General features: G+C 37.4%; 4 protein-coding genes across 5 annotated transcripts; 2 read left to right on the top strand and 2 right to left on the bottom strand.

Moving 5' to 3' along the window:
• Nucleotides 1-2,559: 2,559 nt before the first annotated feature.
• Nucleotides 2,560-6,534, bottom strand: klhl42 (kelch-like family, member 42). 2 transcript variants are annotated; one of them, XM_026232708.1, is made up of 3 exons: nt 4,836-6,534; nt 4,570-4,763; nt 2,560-3,351 (listed from the first exon to the last, which is right to left on the bottom strand). In XM_026232708.1, exons 1-3 carry the CDS (start codon nt 5,600-5,602, stop codon nt 2,894-2,896), a joined length of 1,419 nt encoding a protein of 472 aa, XP_026088493.1. In that variant the 5' UTR covers nt 5,603-6,534; the 3' UTR covers nt 2,560-2,893. The 2 variants fall into 2 exon arrangements, with proteins under 2 accessions (XP_026088493.1, XP_026088499.1); XM_026232714.1 differs by having other exon boundaries at nt 4,618-4,763.
• On the top strand, nt 6,533-11,507 carry cwf19l1 (CWF19 like cell cycle control factor 1). Its single transcript, XM_026232702.1, has 14 exons — nt 6,533-6,555; nt 6,711-6,795; nt 6,880-6,964; nt 7,051-7,152; nt 7,899-8,113; nt 8,206-8,321; nt 8,398-8,482; nt 8,893-9,042; nt 9,476-9,602; nt 9,732-9,811; nt 9,902-10,111; nt 10,466-10,585; nt 10,874-10,971; nt 11,095-11,507. Exons 1-14 carry the CDS (start codon nt 6,533-6,535, stop codon nt 11,237-11,239), a joined length of 1,641 nt encoding a protein of 546 aa, XP_026088487.1. The 3' UTR covers nt 11,240-11,507.
• Nucleotides 11,508-12,220: 713 nt separating this feature from the next.
• On the top strand, nt 12,221-14,837 carry washc3 (WASH complex subunit 3). Its single transcript, XM_026232695.1, has 7 exons — nt 12,221-12,405; nt 12,493-12,591; nt 12,681-12,746; nt 13,000-13,122; nt 13,249-13,356; nt 13,943-14,007; nt 14,120-14,837. Exons 1-7 carry the CDS (start codon nt 12,355-12,357, stop codon nt 14,211-14,213), a joined length of 606 nt encoding a protein of 201 aa, XP_026088480.1. The 5' UTR covers nt 12,221-12,354; the 3' UTR covers nt 14,214-14,837.
• A 376-nt stretch (nt 14,838-15,213) lies between these two features.
• Nucleotides 15,214-18,428, bottom strand: dram1 (DNA-damage regulated autophagy modulator 1). The gene is made up of 7 exons (XM_026232686.1): nt 18,117-18,428; nt 17,481-17,548; nt 16,774-16,916; nt 16,366-16,543; nt 16,134-16,192; nt 15,938-16,030; nt 15,214-15,768 (listed from the first exon to the last, which is right to left on the bottom strand). The coding sequence occupies exons 1-7, from the start codon at nt 18,245-18,247 to the stop codon at nt 15,724-15,726; spliced, it is 717 nt and encodes a 238-aa protein (XP_026088471.1). The 5' UTR covers nt 18,248-18,428; the 3' UTR covers nt 15,214-15,723.
• Nucleotides 18,429-18,471: the final 43 nt, after the last annotated feature.

Here is an 18,471-nt window from a genome sequence, read left to right as displayed (position 1 = left end):
TTCAGTGCATTTGTAGTAATTAAACAGAACTGTGTGTGTGCGTGTACATGTGTGGTGAAAATATATATTTTATGTAAAATTAAGTTGCAGCGCCTCCCAGTGGCTGTATTATTATTATTATTATTACATAGATGTATGGACAGCCACATATTTTTATGCCTTATGGTACATGACCACATTTTAGACCCCTTAATCCAACCCCATACCCAACATTAACATTAGGAGTTTATTGAGGCAAAAGTAGTATAGTTAGTTAATGGGAATGTATGTAATAAAGTTCTCTTCGGTTGCCTTCAGTGATCTGTATGCAGTAAAAGTCCAAAGCAAATGACAGAAAATGTATTTCTATCAGTATGTTTGATAACTAATTAGTCTCTTTTGTCATACTTAACCAGCAAATCACTGGCCATCCACTGGCCTACCATTATCTCCTACAGGAGGCTTGTCTTTGCTGGGACATCTGCTCAACTTTAAGAGCCAGTGACCAAAATCATGGACATACACATGCTATGAGAATCTACAGTGCAGATGCCAAAACAATGAATGGAGGATAGAAAGTGTACAACGGTCTGATTCAAAGGCAGTGAGTTCATCCGATGTATCTCATCCATTTGCTGCAACAATGACACAGCTGATGTGACAGGACACTGCAGTGTGTCTACGGACAGCCGATTATGCATTGACTTCCTCTGTCAGGACACAACAGCAGAAGGTGACCTCACTAAGAAGGACAAGTGACAGTTTGGCATCTGCCTAATGCATACAGGTAAAAACAGTGACACACAAAGAAATAAGTAATATAAAGCCTTTTATTTGCCTCCCTGAACATCTTTAACTTACTCCTTTACATTTTCAAGGCAACTTGGGAATGCTCAACAAAACCATCATCCATTTTGGCTCAACATACATATAAAAAATAATCAAAACATTGTAAAACCAAGAGTAAATGGAACATAAGTATAAAGTACTTAACACTTAAAATAAAATTAATCTCCTTTTCTTTCAAAAGAACAGGTCATCTCACTCAACCTAATGCAAAAATGCATCACAGCGGTTAGGTCAGGCGCTTATATATTTGTGCTTCATTTGTGCAGCACATTTTAAGACACTTAAATGAAATAATTCAACTAAGACTATTGAAAGTGTAATTAAGTCAAAGATCGACAACTTTTAGTCTATAACATTTTCAACAATCACCATTTAGTCTGGCACATTGGATCTTAAAGGCACAGTTCAACCAAAAATGCTAACACTGTGACACTAACATCACGTTTTTGCTTTCTTTCCACTATGAAAAACTAAGATATTTTAAAGTTTTTGTCCATTTAATGGAAGTTAGTGTGGTCTGAAACAACATCAGACCCCATCGACTTTAATTTTATGGACCAAAAAAAAGGGTTAGATGATCACACAGATTTGGAATGACGTTAATGTGAGTAAATGATAACAGAATTTTCATTTTCGAGTGAACTATCTCTTTGATGTCTTTAATTACCCTTTATGTTAAGTTGTTTAATCAGCTTGTGCAAGTTTAGTGTTTTCATTTCATCTGCAGGCTTTATAAATCTGAAGCCTTCACTTGTGCTTCTGTATATTAGTAAGTCATGGAATATATCTTTAAGGTACTGTTCATGCATTGGCATTGGAAGATTCTGTGCAGGTTGAAAATGTCTGGTGCATCTCTTGTAGTGTTCTCTCTCTCTGCCAAGATAAATAAAATGATACATGTATATTAAAACTGCTTTTGAATACCTCAACAGAACTTCTGATGGAGATATTAAAAGAGTAATTCACAGAAAAATGAAAATTTGCTGAAAACGTACTCACCCTCAGGTCATCCAAGATGTAAAAGAATTTGTTTCTTCAAAAGAACAGATTTGGAAAAATGTAGCATTAAGTCACTTTCTCACCAATGGATCCTCTGCAGTGGATGGGTGCCAGTAATGACTCCATTCCATCAACCAGCATCTTGTTAAGTGGAAAAAAGCTGTGTTTTTAATGAACAAATCCATCAAGATGTTTTTAACTATGTACAAACGAATGAATATGAGTGGTCTATCAATAATATTGCGTTCTCCAGTGAAAAAGCCATCTTGTCTGAATCAGAAGAGAAATATGCACTGATCTACCACTGTTTACAAGTCTAAAACAGTTCTAAACAAATGTGTTGTGAGAGGGCAAGAGGGTATGAATTGTTTCATTGGAGGAAGTCATTTGGATTATGGACTTGTATTTTTAAGGTAAAAATCCTTAATGGTGGATTTGTTTATTACAAACACAAAGCTTTTAGCTTCACAAGATGTTAATTGATGGACTGGAGGCGTGTGGATTCTTGAGATGTTTTTATCAGCTGTTTGGACTCTCATTCTGACGGCACCCATTCACTGCAGAGGATCCACTGGTGAGCAAGAGATGCAATGCTGAATACATTGCTCTGAATCTGTTCCGATAAAGAAATAAACTCATCTTTATCTTTGAATGGCCTGAGGGTGCGTGAATTTTAAACAAACTTTCATGACTTCTGATTTTTTTTCATAATCAAAGTGAAACTTTTGTCCTTTATTTAGAATTTAAATGACTATTTCACCAAAATAAATCTGTCATCATTTATCATTTTCTCAGCTACGTGTTGTTTCAAACCTTTTTCCTTCCATGAAAAAATACAAATAAAAATGTAAACTCTCTCTTAAAGTCAAACAGATGAAGGGGAGTAAATAATGACCAAAATTTGAATTTTTTTGGCTGTATTATTCCTTTAATGTCCCCTGCAGGTTCTTTGTGTTGGCTGATCAATCCGATCTGGTAAAGCATTTTGGTAAACCTCTAGCAAGAAATCGGTGTTCCCCAGCAGTCTACAGTCTTCTCCAGACGCCCAGAGCTTGAACAGTGTGGCTCATAGGACATTGGGTAGATAGAGAGAGCAAAGCAGCATGTTCTGTCCCAGAGCAGGAAAACGCCTGAAAGCCTCCCAGGCATCTGAGAAAATGTTGTACTTGAGGAAGACGCGGTGCTCCAGGCTGGTGGGCAGACTGACATCTCTGCTCATAATGTAGATGCCGTCGTTGTGTAGCGTGCAGGTGAGGTTTAAGCCAGACTTTGACGTGTTTTCCTTAAGTTGCAACCATTCTCCCGTCTGCACGTTGTAGGACTGTACCGTCAGCATGTCCTCCGTCTGGCTGAGCCTCCGCCGCCCCAGTTCTGCAGGTTCTAGCTCGTGTGTGTAGCCTCCCACCAGGTAGATGGTGTCCTCCACTGAGAGCATCTGCTGCTTGCGCACATGAGCCGAACAGGAACGGAACACGGACCACGAGTCTGAGGCGGGGCAGTAACGCAATACATTGGTGTTCCTATCTGTCAGACATTAGGAGAAAAACACTGAGATGATTGAATCATAAAAGATCATTTTAATGCAGTAATTTAAAATCAGAATGAAATGGTAATTGCAGTTGCTTTTCTTCCCTACTAAGATGTATGTAAAGTATTTGAGTTGAGCGGCTTCTCAAATGTAGGACCAGACTTTAGTCCATCAAGAATTCACTGAATCGTTGTTTGCTAATGGTTGTGATCTCATGTGAGTGACGAGGGATTATTGTCCAATATAAATTACATCCTTTAAAATAAGCACAGTATTCCATTACAACTGAAAATCATCAGTTTTAAACATTTGGTGCAATTTTTAAGACGTTTTCACTGTACCACAGACAATTTATTGGTACAATATGGCTGTTTAATAGTTATCAGCCATAATAAACAAATATATTATCAGACAGAATTTTTATAATCTTTCCCCTGGTTTCATAGACAAGACTTAGGCCTAGTCCCAGACTAAAATGTAAGTCTGAATTGTTTTCAACTGAAAGAAACTTGCACTGACTGATCTTAAAATATATCTGTGCCTTTGTTTTGTCTCAAGATGCACACCAGTTATATTTTTCCTAAGGCACATTTATAAAAATGACTTGAATATACCAATTGACCTATGGTTTAATCCTGGTTTAGTCTAAGCCCCGTCTGTGAAACCAGGCCTTTGAGTGTTAGATGATGGCAAAAATGATCTAAAAGCAAAAATAGGGGAAATTCACAATAAAAAAAGATTATATATATTGGCAGATGTTAAATTAAATAATAATCATTTTATATATTTTATCATCATTTTCCATATTTTTGCTGCTACCCTTGCCATAATTGAATACTCACTTAAAGGTAACTTATTACCTTTACTAAAATTATGGCAAATGAGGAAATTTTTTTGTTATGATCACTAACTGCTAAATAACCGTGTAGTAATACAAATTTTACACTATTTTACAGCAATTATATTAAATATGACAAAGTGAATTAAGCATTGCATATCTTTTGTATATTTATTTATAATGTACAATACATATTGATGTATGGATATATGGATATAGATATTTTGTGATTTGATAAAGAACATAGGGAATGTTTTAAAGATTAAGTGTTGAATGGAGGAAAATGTAATCTAAATGTTAGACCAAGAACATGAGATAGTTAAGTATTTGTGTGTGTGTGTGTGTGTGACTGAACTCATCTCGCAGTAAAACACACCTCTAGAGGTATAACCGCCCATGACGTAGATCATGCCCTGACACTCACAGGCAGAGAACTCAGCGAGAGGATCAGGCAGAGACGCCACACACGTCCACCAGTCCTGCTCGGGACTATAACACTCCACCGTACTCAGACAGTGTCCTCCGACCGCATACAGCTTCCCACTCACGGCCAGGAGCTTGAAGTTGGATCTGGACACAGAAAGAGCGCTTACATGCACTTTACAAACCAGAACAATTGGACAGATCGTGAGTGAATCGTACCTCTTCTGGTTCAAAGGTGCCACATGGTTCCACTCGTTCTTGCAGGGGTTGTAGCAGTGGCCCACAGAGATCTCTTGGCTTGTCATTCTGTATCCACCAACAATGAACAAGTAGTTGTCCAGCACAGCGGATCCATATCCTCGGACATTGATCATGTCCTGGGGAAGATTGTTGGCTAGAGGTTTCCAGCGTTGTTCAAGCTCGTTATACCTCAACATAGACCAAGGCTCGTCTTGATTTGCCAGGTCCAGACAGGTGTCAGTGAAATCTCCTATTGCAACTAAAGTGGCCGTGCCTTTCATGCGCATATCTCGGATCTGATCCCGCAGGGGAGCTGGCAGCATCCTGAACTCCGGCCTGCGCAGCATGCGGTGATAATAGCAGCTCATGAATTTCAAACAAGCTTTTCTGAGATCGTGCATCCCGTAGATATCAGAGAGCTTGAAAAGCTCGACGCAGTTCTCCTGCTTGATTTCCGACAGCAGCAGCTTTAAAATGGAAGTGACCTGCAGGAAAGACGCGGTCTCAATCAGGTCCTCCAGAGTCTCGTTTGCCACCTGAACTTGGGAGGTGTTGATGAACTCCAGCACGAGCTCCAGCCCCGGCGCGCTCAGTCCCCGTAGCTGCACCGACTCCTCCGCGGACTCGCGCATCCCGGAGCTGTAGAGCGCGCGGAAGTAATCGCTCTTCTCGATCAGCTTGCTTTTACTCACATTGTACGTCTTGTCATCCATCACGATCTCGATGATCTGCTCGGGGGATGTCATGTCTGCCGTGCTGGGATCTGCGGCTGTCGTTCAGAAGTGCTTGGTGCCGAAGCCTATATATGGAAATGTTCCGCGCATTCAGCTCACGTGCATGCATATGTTTCATAAACAAGCACGTCATTTGCAATTGCAGATGCAAATGCAAACAAACGGATGGTCAACACACACTACATAAGGAATGATGCTTTATAGATTCATCTGCCTGTTTAGATAGATTTAATTTGGCAGGTTTATACAGTCCATTTGCGATCCATTCGCACTTATTTAAACGCAGCTCTTATATAAACTGTTGTTGTTTAAATGAAATGGCAGTTTATTGTCGTTTATTACATTCTGCACTTCGGGTTTTCAAATGTAAATCACTTCCTGTTTTGGTCTCGTGGTTTGTGTTGCGTCACGATGCGTCCTGCTCGCACCTCTTTAGCGCAGTCTCTGGCGCAGTGTGTGATTTAATATACGTTATAAGAAAATGTTAGATTAACGCCTCAGAAGAACATATTTTAGGCTGTTTTGTTAAATGCATTATAAATGTTTAATTTAACGGTTATTATTAAACTATAAATTGATAATCGGTGGCGCTAATGTTGCGAATAATGTGCGCATACTTGAGGCGTTTAATACGCTTTTATTGTACCATTCTTGTATTTCCTCCGGGGAGATTTATTATCATAATTTATTATCGCGTTTTTAAATTGTATATTATATATTGTAGTTTATGAAATATATTTAATAATTTTTAACACACACACACACACAAAACGAAGTTTCTCCTTAAGGTGTATATTTCATAAATAGTCGGCCGGAATTGTTTAACGTTACTCCCTTTTCTGACAGGGTTTATTTTGTCGACGCACACAGTTTAACGCCAATGCTCAGACACAGGAGACATTAATTTTAAGAATCTTAAAGAACATTAATATATTATTCGGAATGGAAGAAAAGCCTTTACGAGTGTAAGTGTTGCTTAGTGGTTGAAAAGGGGCTTGTGTGAATGTTAGTTGGCTCGCCACCCCTGGTAATGAGTAATTTCAGTCGTAGTAGACGTGTGCGTGTAAAAGACTCACGTGTTTTTGTGTCCACGCTGTTTTTATATTTCATCCCCTCTCAGACTCGCATGTGGTGACGTTGAAGGACGAATAAATGCTCTGTTCAACCGAGTGAACGCCATTCAGAAGAAGAGCGGGCAGTTTGATGTGGGTCTGCACGTGGAACTCTTATTTTAAAGCGACACGCGTAAGAGCGAGCTGTTGGTTTAACTTTAAAACGATGTTTTTCAGCTGCTGCTGTGTGTTGGTGAATTTTTTGGAAGTTCCCCTGAGGCTGAAGCAGAATGGGAAGCATACAAATCTGGTGCCAAAAAGGGTAAGGTTTCCTTTTAGGTTTGAAATGTTTTTTTTTTAAATCACACCAAGCACTGAATTAATGAGTGTTTTTTTCTAATCCCCCAGCACCTATTCACACATACATTCTCGGCGCAGCCAGCCAAGAGACTGTGAAGTATTTCCCAAACTCTGATGGCTGCGAGTTGGCAGAAAACATCACATGTTTGGGTAAGATTGACCTATATATTTAAAACCATTCGTTCATTCAACTTATTTAGCAAATAAGTGAAGATTAATTTTAAACTAATAGATCCATAACACAGCCCTGCATCCTAAAATAAGTTTTCAGCAGTCTCAAAAAACCAATATGAAAATGCTAAATTCAAAAACATAAGTTTTGCAAGCTTTAATGCACTTATGAAAATAACAAAAGCTGTCAAATGTTACTCTCAAACTGTATAATTTAGCTTTTTGTAATTTTTGTAATTTGTAAAGGAATGAAAAAAAGTTTAAAAACTATATTGATTGCATTCAACTTTACATAAGTTTATAAATGCACTAGCTTTTTACACATAATAAAAGCAATAAAACCTTCACAGATGTAGTTCAAAACCTTTGGATCATATTTTCATTTTCTTCTGTCATTGGGCAAACTTCTAACCTTGAAGCTCATGGTTAGGCATAAAATAATGTCTTGAGAATCATTCATAAATGTAAAAAATCCTTGTCGTTCTGGTGATTAAGGGATAATACAAAACTTCTTCACCTGATAAGAAATGCACATCATATTTTGTGAGAACATGCTAGAGCAAAACAGCCACTGTTTTTCTAGTCAACGTCTCAAAATAAGTAAGGAATGAGTATAGGATTTCATTCAGCAAATATGATGCAGGGTTGTGTAATGCTTTAAAATGAAGCTCTCTGTTTGAATTAAACAAGTATGCTTGTTTTTTTTTGTTGTTTTTTTTGCACAGGTCGAAGGGGTATTTTCACCGGGGCATCAGGGCTTCAGATCGCCTATGTCAGTGGCAGAGAAGCTCAACATGAACCTGCTCCCTCACACTGCTTCACCTCTAAAGACATTGCAGCCCTGGCGGCCCCGCTTCTGTCCAACTCCAAATTTCGAGGAGTGGACGTTCTCCTGACCTCGCAGTGGCCTCGAGGCGTGTGGCAGTATGGAAACAGTCCTGTCAGTCCTGTGTCCTTTAATACATTTGGATCAGTTTTACAGGAAATTCATGAATGTTTTCAAGGGTCTTTTACTTTCTTGTCTTTTTGTAGGAAACCGATACAAAGTTTTGTGGGGTTTCGTCCATCGCAGATCTCGCTGACAAGCTGAAGCCCCGCTATCATTTTGCAGGACTGGAATCGGTTCATTATGAGAGGCTGCCTTACAGGTATGGCATTACAGCATTAGGATATGTTTTGCTTTTCAGATGATATCTGTTTTACAAAATGTGTGTGAATTTGCAGGAATCACGTGGTCCTTCAAGAGAATGCTCAGCATGTCAGCAGATTCATCGCATTGGCAACTGTCAACAATCCTGCTAAAAAGAAGGTGGGTTTTTTTTTGTAAAGTTTTACTTATTATTGTAGTTAGTCTTTTTATTTGGTTGTATTAAATGTCTTTTTAATTTTTATTTTATTTTAGAAGTTATTTCATTTTGTTGCTATATTTAATTTCAAATGATTTTTTGTTTTTGTTTTTAATTAATAACAGAATTGCTTAAATGTAATATTTAAAAACAATAATTAATTAACACATTATAATTTTTAGCAAATCTCAGAATTAATATCTGTATTTCATACTGCATATTATAATACTATCATATCTGAATTCACTTGTATGCATTCATTTGAGTTTTTTTGTGTTTCATTTTAACATTTTGGAGAAAAAATAATTTTAATATAATCCTTAACATGAAACTAATTATTAGACCGACTGAATTTGTGAATCTTCTCTTCTAGTATTTGTATGCGTTCAACATTGTCCCGATGAAAAACATGGACCCTGCAGAGTTAATCAAGCAGCCTCAGGATGTCACAGAAAATCCCTACAGGAAACCTTTGAAAGATGGAAAGAAAGAAAAACCACCACCATCCATGACAGGCGCAGAGGTTTGTGTGTGTGTTTTATGTTTTTGAAAGAGATCTCTTACCAAGGCTGTATTTATTTGATCAAAAATAGTTACTATTATCAGTTTTTGTGCAAAAGCAAAATGATTTTTTTTTTTCAGGATTTATTTGATGAATAGAAAGTTCAATTGAACAGTTGTATGGTGCTGCTAATAGCCTTGTGGGCAGCACACCTACATATAGCACTGTGGAACTTTCTGTTGAATTATTCCATCCGCCCTCTTTCTCTCCCACTTTGCTTCCTCTCTCATATAATGTCCTATAACAATAATAAAAAGTCAAATATGCCAAAAATAAATCATAAAAAAAGAACAGGATGTATTTGAATGGAAATCTTTTAGAACATTATTATTGTCTTTTCTTAATGTATCTTATTTCAGTGAAAAGATCATCTGAACTTCTCCTTTTTGTTCAGGAGGAACCAGCACCCCAGTTCTTCTTTGATCTGGCCCAGAATAAACCACAGCACCAGCAGCGTCACGGCAGGAAGAGACAAACAGACGGAGACAGACCTAACTATCCCAAACAGCCCCGAAGACCCCGTGAGTCCATTCTACTCTAATGGAGTAGAAAGACATCAGTCTAATGCATCAAACTGGACTGGTTTTTATAACCTTGTAGAAATATTCAGCATAATGTATTTCAAGCCTTGATTTCTTCTCTCACTACAGCACAGCCCACTGGACCCTGTTGGTTCTGCCTTGCGAGTCCAGAAGTCGAGAAGCACTTGGTTATAAGCATCGGAACACATGTGAGTCCACAAAATATGTATTCTATAGCCCAATGTCACTATAGAAAGCTTTAAAAACCTTGTGCCTTAACGTGACTAATCTATTTCCAGTGTTACATGGCTCTTGCTAAGGGTGGTCTCACTCCCGACCATGTTCTCCTGCTGCCCATTGGACATTACCAGTCAGTGGTGGATTTGGCATCGGAGGTGGTTGAAGAGATGGAGAAATACAAGGGTGCAATCAAGAAGTTCTGTAAAAGCAGAGGCCAACGGTGCATCCTGTTTGAGAGGAACTACCGCAGCCAGCACCTCCAACTACAGGTCCAGACAAAACTTAGTCTCATTCATAATGCGATTGTGGCGTCTGCCTGAATGGACTGAACTTGACAGATCCCAGGTCAGTCTTAGCAGCACCACATATATGAAAGAGAAAGTCTGGTAAACTGATAGCGGCGTGGAGAGTGTGAGAGACGCCCCAGCCCTCCACCAATCACAGACTTCGACATCATTTCATCAGTTTAAGTCTGAGCAGATAGAGAGTCTGTCTGCGATGGCGAATAACAAGTTCTGAGGGACGTGTTCCCAGTGATGACCAAATACGTGATTTTCCAAAGACCTCCTTATGAAGAAGCAATGCATAATGGTTTTAACGGGACCTTCGTTTGTGGTCGTCAGGTAGTGCCGGTGTCCATGGAGAAGTGCAGTACAGAAGACATCAAGGAGGCGTTCATGACACAAGCTGAAGAGCAGCAGATGGAGCTGATGGAGATTCCAGCTCATACAGACCTTAAACAGGTACATGCCATCTGTCTCTATCTCAAAATGAAAACACAAAGATTTAGATGTAATCTAAAATAGATCAATTTAAAAATGAAATGCATGTTAAATGTTTTAAAAGGTTAGACTGGATTTAATTTTTGTCTGTTGGGTTTGTGCGCTCTGTCAGGTTACACTCATTTTCCCTCTCTCTGATATACTGATCTATGTAATATTATCTATGAAGTGAATGAGAAAGCAGATCACGAGGAGACCGAGAGGATCTGTTTTGCACTGTGACTGTAACTGTAATATCCCCCATTACAGATCGCTCCACCGGGAACGCCCTACTTTTACGTGGAGCTGGATACGGGCGAGAAGCTGTTTTATCGCATCAAGAAAAATTTCCCTTTGCAGTTTGGCAGGTAATTGTTACACAGACAGTTCATCACCATGAGTTATACATATTTGAATGTTTATTGCTCGTCTGTAAAAACCTGCTCTGTATAAGCGCTTATACGGTCTGTATATGTGTGTTTGGGCCTCAGGGAAGTGTTAGCGAGCGAGGCGCTGTTGAACATCCCCATGCGTGCCGACTGGAGAGAGTGCAAATGTACAAAAGAGGAGGAAGAGGATCTGGCCAAACAAATGCGCTCGGACTTTGAGCCCTTTGACTTCGCACTCGATGACTAAGCAACGATTCAGATACATCTGACTTGATCCCTTCACATTAATGAACTCAGTCAGTGTGTTAGCTGTTTATTTTACCGTTTTATGCTTTTTAAATTGTCTACCATATACATTTTCCTCTTCCTATCATTTGCAAACAGTTAGGGGATGGCTGTTATCACAGTGGTCTTTCAAGAGATTTTTTTTGGTGATGTATCTCATCCGTTATATACAATTAAGTGTGGAATTTAGTTGTGACTCATAATTAAAGTCATTTTTCAGTTTTGTAAAATCTGCATTTCTCTTTTGTAGTAACAGTGTGGTTTACATCCTCTGCTTGTTTTGATGTCCTTTTGAGATTTTACTGCTGTTTGAATTTGTACTTAAGTACACTAACAATCATGTCATCTCACAGCCTACAAAAGACATTTAAAACAAAATGGTTATTAAAATATTAATATTAAATATTAATAAAACTATTTAAATCCATATTTAAAACTATTATATATGGATTGTTGAATATAATTTTATATAATAATAATAATAATAATAATACAAATAATCACTCTAAATATTTTAGTATTAGTTAAAGCAGAAATAACCCAAATATCATTATTTAATACAAAAAAGTTATGACCATTACAAGGTCAAACGTCGTTTTAGTAAATTTTTAATTGTAAGGATAATGTATAACCTAACTAATCACGTATTACTTATAAATGTCACTAAAATGAAGTATAAATTTAAACTTTCAGCGTTTGCTCGAATAATTAAGTCGAATTTTCGTTGTTTTGTGACAAGACCTTTATTTTGATAAAGTAGAAGTAGTTAAAGACTTTTTTTTTATTATTAATTTAATTTACATCACAGAGTAAATCTGTAAAATACACTATTTAAATACTTTTACATTTAATAAAACGACATGTACTTAAAATACACAAAATGTATTTGCAATTAAAATAAACGACTCTAGTTCAATGCTTCGGGGACTTTTATGTTCAGTACGCGGAAGTGCTGCAGCCGGAGGCACTAAAGTCACGTGAGGATTTGTCACAACAATGCATTCGTTGCACAGTTCTGACCATTTTAGCACGTTTATAGCGTAAAAAAATCTGTCTATCTGCAAACGAGTTGTTGATATGGACGAGGACGGATTGCCCATCGTGGGATCAGGGGTAGATCTGACAAAGGTTAGTTTAACATTGCAACATCAGCTACTGCTCACATGATCGTCTGACATAGAAGTTAACAGTGATAATTATACTTTCTTTCTTAAGGTTCCAGCTATTCAACAGCGAAAAATTGTCGCTTTCCTCAACCAGTTCATCGTTAACACCGTCAGATTCCTGAACCGGTTTTCCACAGTATGTGAGGAGGTTTGTTCACCTGTCAGCACATTATTCCCCTCTTTACATTAACTTAAATGTAACTTAAGTGACCTGAATATTTTTTTTTTCTTTTCCAGAAACTAGCAACAGTATCATTACGAATCCAACAGATTGAGACCACACTAAGCATTTTAGAAGCAAAGGTAAACAAAGGAAGGGTTTTCTAGGAGTCTCAGTGGAGTGCCAGGGGGTCAAAGGCAGCAAAAAAGTTTTTTTTTTTTTTTTTTTAGTAAATTAATATAAATGAATGAGTAGGTCATATTTAAAAAAAATTAAATGCAATACTACTAGTAGTAAAATAATATTAAAAAAGTAGAAAAAATCTAATACAGTAGCTCAATAGAAACCACTATTTTAGGATTATCCTGATTAAAAATATGTTATATAAATGTGCAGTTAGCTTCTATTCCTGGTTTGGAAGATGTCACTGTGGATGGAGTGAGATCATCTACAGAAACAAACGGTCCTGCTGCGGCTGGCAGTCATGCCACGGGCCCCACTTTGGGTCCCCCTGTTGAGGTAACATTTATTCTTGAGATTTCATTGTCAAAATTCATTTATTCCCTGTGTTCTTGAGGTATTTATAGCCATAATGGCAATTTTTTGGGTATTAATACACAGTCTTTGTCCATTCGGGTTTCTCAGCAAGCACAAGTGGCCCCTCAGGAGCCAAAAGCAGATGCCCCAGCAGAAAATGTAATGACTGTAGCCAAGGACCCACGATATGCCAGATACTTGAAAATGGTGCAAGTGGTATGTGTGTTTTTCGTAATGAAAAATGAAAATATGCAGACAGGTTACTCAGCCTCAGACCATCCAAGGTGATAAGCTTTGTTGTTTCTTCATAGGAAAGAGATTTGGAGAAATTTAGTATTATATTAAACTAGGGCTGCGATAAATCGCAGTTGATATTTAATGTGCATCTTGTCATTAAAGCCGGATATAATCCACAAGTAACTCCAGTTCATCAGTTAATTTCTTGTGAAGTGAAAATAAACACATTCATAACTAAGATATTTTAACTTTAATCCATCACTTCTGGGCATAATTTATAATAATGCTACTTGAATTATTCTCATTCTGACGGCACCCATTCACTGCAGAGCTTCCATGGGTGAGCAAGTCAAAAGCTACATTTCTCCAAATCTTTTTTTGATGAAGAAATAAACTCATCTTCATCTTGGATGTCAGTTTTCTGCAAATTTTCATTTTGGGGTGAACATCTTCGTTTACAATTAAATCATAACCTGAGTTTCGGCATTATCAAACTCACATTTTGTCTAGTCATGACTAACGTGGAAAGTTGATGTATATGCCAATATTTTGCTCTTTCGCACAGGGTGTTCCAGTCATGGCCATTAAAAATAAGATGGTAATGGAGGGTTTGGACCCTGGTTTGCTAGAGTAAGTGTAAACAACAGTAAAAACATTATTTATACATGTTTATAGTCACTAAATGTATTGGCAATGAAGTGTTTATATTGTAGCTAATTGATTTATTTCATTTCCCTTTTAGTACCCCTGATGCACCTGTTCCAGATGGAGCCAAAAAAGGATTGGGAGATCAAGATGATGACAGCTCAGGCAGCGAATCATCTTTCAGCGACTAATCAGCTCCGCCCCTCACGGCTAATGAGCGTTTTGTTGGACTTGTGTTGAGCCTTGCTCATCTCAAAGGAGGGTAAATGCAGTTGAATGTCTTTACAGAGGACAGACACTGAGTGATGGCACTAAGTTTGTTTTACATCTCCGAGACCACATACTTGACATCTTTAGTGGTGGTTTCTGAGGGCACTGGCCTACTGGGTGAGATCGCTAATGATTGTGATGATGATTGGTCCATTTCAGTGCTACTTTCATGTGAATTATCATGAATCTCTCATCTCTTGCCTGACATGTACATGTCAAATGCCTAGTATGTGCATCTAATAACAATAAAAATATGCTATTGGGTGTTTTAATGAAGTGGACAAAAGCAGCCTTGTAAATCTGTTCATAAATTGAATGTAAATGTTCATAAATTGAATTTAGCAGAGTAATTCGATTTTTTGTATGTGTTAATTTAGTTGCAACAATCTTAAACTGACTTTGAGTCAGTTTTATAAATAACAAAAATGACTGTGTGTTAGATTTGTTTGTAGGTTTCTAATAATACTAAGTGTTGCAAAGTCATTACAGATTTGCTTATAGTGTCTTTTTCAAAATCAAACTTGCTATTAAAAGTTGTTATATCTGAAATCAGTGAAATGCAGTTACTTTAAAACCTACACTACCATTCAAAGTTAGGGATTGGTAAGATTTTTATTTTATTTTGGAAAGAAATCTCTTATGCTCACCAAGCCTGCATTTATGTGGTCAGAAATGCGGTAAAACCAGTAATATTGCAAAATATGATTACTATTTGAATGTATTATTTCAATTAATGTTTTCTATTTGAATGTATTTTAAAATGTAATTTATTCTTGTGATTCAGCCATTCCTCTTCAGTGTCACATGATCCTTCAGAGAGAGAGAGAGAGAGAGAGAGTGTGTGTGTGTGTGTGTGTGAGTGAGCAAATATGAAGTTTTATTTTTTTTATATATAAGTTCAATATTTTTTTTAGTCATGCACAACATCATCATGTGTTTTTATTATTTCACAATTACAAAGTCAGACACATTGTGCAAGCATGGACATTTTTGCATTCCACTTCATAAAGTGCAAGATTAAAACACACCTATTGCTCACTTTCAGCTGCACTGAATTTTCAAAATGATTATGGAGTAAAACAACATAAAGCAAGAAGCTCAAACTATAAACACAGCAAAGACTGATTGACAGTAATGCGGATTACTCAACTATTCTGTCTTGGTTGATCATAAATGCATTCTAAAATAAGAATCGATATGAGGCAGCAAAGCTTTATAGATTATTAGGCACCAAGTGGTTATATTTCAAGTACATGTTTATGCCCTTTTTCTAGAACAAAATACAAGCTACAAAAATGATACACTGCCAATGATTACACAGTACTTCAGCAGATCTTTCAACATGAAAAAGGTAGTAAGTTGTATAAAAATACAATTCTATTAAAAATGCACAAAAACGTTGAAACATTCAGTAACGGTATGATGTCATGGTCAGGAATACTCCATTAAATTAGCAGTCAGTTTCAGTGTGAATTGCTGTAAAAAGAAATAAAATAAATGTTAATATGGTCTTGGAGGCACTAAAAGGAATCCAAATGAATATAATTCTTTGATTAGTTTCACTTTCGATGAATGCATCTATGCAGAAGTCAAGTCAAGCCCCAAACTTTTAAATAACAGTGTAAGTCTAATTTTATATGCTCACCTGGAACTCTCTGATGTATGTTAAAAAGAAGAAGACAAAACTGAAAGTAGTGATCCATTCGCACGCGACACTCACTATATGAAGTGTGTAGTCCTTTAGAAGCAGGGAAACAAGACAAGCAACTTTAAACATTCAGCAATGCATTTTTTGCTAAAATGCAACCACTGGAATGTGTGGTTAGTGACATGAACTCTACCTTATCATTGGTGTCCCAGTGAAGTTTGCTTGTTCCGACGGGAATTGCACAAAAAATTGCTAGAAGGAGGCGTTAAAGACAATCAGTTTGATCTGAAATATAAACAATGCATCTCTTTACATGGAAAACCAGCATGCTGTGATCACAATACTGGACCAGCCATGTAAGCAGATGCCAATCTACACCAGAAAAACCAACCAACAGCATATTTTGTACCGCTGGGAAAGGATACTGGGTAATACGGCTAGAGCGGCCAGTCCAGCGAAGAACACACGGAAATGGCAAATAAACTTAGAACATCCATAAGGAAGACCTTGGTATGATATCACACACTGAATGACAGCATATATAACCCCAGACAAGAAAAATAGTAAAGCACCGAAATCATGGACTGCCATCACCGTCGTCTCCTAGAACACAACAGCATACATGAGCACCATTAAAGAGAGAGGTAGCATTTCCTTCCAAAACTGTATGACTTTCTTTCTTCAGTGAGATATTATGTTTTTGTCTGTTCAGTGAGGTCCAAAGAAGTTTTGGATCTCAGCGACTTATGGATAAAACACACTAGAACTATCTTTTTTTGGAAGTACATTGTGTCAAAAAGCGAGTCAAAAATTCTCGGCTGAGCTAGATATACCTGAAATGTAGCCACCAATAACATGCCGACACATGAGACGATGCCAAAAGCAAAAGCAACCTTGTTCAGACAAGGGGACACAGCGCCGGTTCTCTCATGGACCCTCTCCACAAATTTATATTCAGCATACATAGTAGCAAAGGCTGGAAAACAATAGATGTTACGGATTAAAACTACAGTGGAAATTGCTGTAACAGAATATTCACTCATGCATTTAAACAGAATGCAACTACAAGCAGGATAATGCACTGAAAATAGAATTTCAACATGAATTCAGTAGAGTTGCTATGATGGTTGTTGCAGTGCTACTCTGTGATTTGGCATTATGTTTCATTTCTGCAGTTGCTTGAGGTTTTAGTTGTGGTGCTGTGTTATAACACACTGAACTCCAGCTGGGTCACGGATGGGGAAAATAGTTTTTTTTTCGTTTTCAGCAGAAAGAGAAGTGAGACCAGATTGAGTGCTATTCCACTGTTACTAAAGAAAAGTACACTTGAGACATTCCCACTGCTTTCCCCTCACATGTCAAAACCAAGCCGTTTGCGGCTGACTTCAAGTTGTGTAATTTCCCATAGGTTGTGACACACAGAAAGCCTAATCACAAGGAGTTCCCTGAAGCTGCAGGTGGGGGATTCGCACTTTCTGAATTATGAGCTGGAAATGAAATCAAATCAAAGTGAAATCAGATGACTGGTTGTTAGTCATACCTGCAAAGGCAGTGACCGTCGACATGAATCCAAACACACAGCTCTCCGGCGGAGTGGCCCCCGTGTCACTTTTCAGAGACATTCACAGAAATAATAATAATATAAAGAACATTCATATTTGTGAAGCAATTCAGAAACATTTAATCATAAACGTGCAATATTTTATATTTAAAAACACATGCAATTTCCACAGCTTACTGACTGACAATAATACTGAATGACCATTACATATACATGACTTTGAATTAAAAATATTTATTATTCATTAATATAGGGTTTAATCATTGTTAAATATATTTATTTATAATATAATATAATATTGTCGTTTTTAAAGAGTTTGTCCTGTTTCCTGCACTGAATACTGATTTTGAACTCGAGCCAACACTCAACTTTTGACTAGAAAACGAAACTAAACGAACTGACTGCAAAAACTTTTTTTGTTGTTCAGATTCAGATTCTTATATCTGCCAGCTTTATATAAATACCAGATTAAAACATAAAACTCAGTATTGTTCCTAACATCGTAACTTTATACGCTATTTCTGGTTTCTGTTATTTTAAGAGTTGTGAAGTCGTGTAGTCCAGATGTGTAACCAAACTTAAATCAAGCTCAAGATAAAAAGACAAGTGACATACCTTATATAAGGAAGGACAACATCAACATCTCGTCGAAATAATGCGATGATGTATGATATAATGAACGTGCTCGATGACCAGATTACCAGAAAAGTAGGTAAAAAGCACATTCCTTGCATGAACCAAAACATCTCTCCTCAGGGCTGGGTGTGATCGGTGCATCACCATCCACCGAGACAAAAGCGAAGTGGACAGCAGAGATCAGACATAAAGACACGGAAACTTCACTGAACAAATACTGTGTGAACTATGTACAATTACTCGACGTTTATAACTGTATCTACAGTGTCACGTGTTCACTGGGAATCTTTCTCTTCCTCATTGTTTTACCCATATACTGTTACCACTAGCACAT

This window comes from Carassius auratus, chromosome 4 (genome assembly GCF_003368295.1).
Source record: "Carassius auratus strain Wakin chromosome 4, ASM336829v1, whole genome shotgun sequence".
NCBI lineage: Eukaryota > Metazoa > Chordata > Actinopteri > Cypriniformes > Cyprinidae > Carassius > Carassius auratus.
This window is presented reverse-complemented; position numbering and strand designations above follow the sequence as displayed.

What these genes read in the sequence shown, in the direction of transcription:
- klhl42 (XM_026232708.1), bottom strand. Translation starts at nt 5,602, where the DNA reads ATGACATCCCCCGAGCAGATCATCGAGATCGTGATGGATGACAAGACG. An exon ending in GCACCTTTGAACCAGAAGAG is followed by an intron (nt 4,764 to 4,835) that starts GTACGATTCACT and finishes TTCTGTGTCCAG; the next exon opens with ATCCAACTTCAAGCTCCTGG. An exon ending in GGGCGGTTATACCTCTAGAG is followed by an intron (nt 3,352 to 4,569) that starts GTGTGTTTTACT and finishes AATGTCTGACAG; the next exon opens with ATAGGAACACCAATGTATTG.
- cwf19l1 (XM_026232702.1), top strand. Translation starts at nt 6,533, where the DNA reads ATGGAAGAAAAGCCTTTACGAGT. An exon ending in GGCAGTATGGAAACAGTCCT is followed by an intron (nt 8,114 to 8,205) that starts GTCAGTCCTGTG and finishes GTCTTTTTGTAG; the next exon opens with GAAACCGATACAAAGTTTTG. An exon ending in CAAACAGCCCCGAAGACCCC is followed by an intron (nt 9,603 to 9,731) that starts GTGAGTCCATTC and finishes CTCTCACTACAG; the next exon opens with CACAGCCCACTGGACCCTGT.
- washc3 (XM_026232695.1), top strand. Translation starts at nt 12,355, where the DNA reads ATGGACGAGGACGGATTGCCCATCGTGGGATCAGGGGTAGATCTGACA. An exon ending in TAAGCATTTTAGAAGCAAAG is followed by an intron (nt 12,747 to 12,999) that starts GTAAACAAAGGA and finishes ATAAATGTGCAG; the next exon opens with TTAGCTTCTATTCCTGGTTT. An exon ending in ACTTGAAAATGGTGCAAGTG is followed by an intron (nt 13,357 to 13,942) that starts GTATGTGTGTTT and finishes TCTTTCGCACAG; the next exon opens with GGTGTTCCAGTCATGGCCAT.
- dram1 (XM_026232686.1), bottom strand. Translation starts at nt 18,247, where the DNA reads ATGTTTTGGTTCATGCAAGGAATGTGCTTTTTACCTACTTTTCTGGTA. An exon ending in GTTGTCCTTCCTTATATAAG is followed by an intron (nt 17,549 to 18,116) that starts GTATGTCACTTG and finishes GTCTCTGAAAAG; the next exon opens with TGACACGGGGGCCACTCCGC. An exon ending in GACGGTCACTGCCTTTGCAG is followed by an intron (nt 16,917 to 17,480) that starts GTATGACTAACA and finishes ATTGTTTTCCAG; the next exon opens with CCTTTGCTACTATGTATGCT.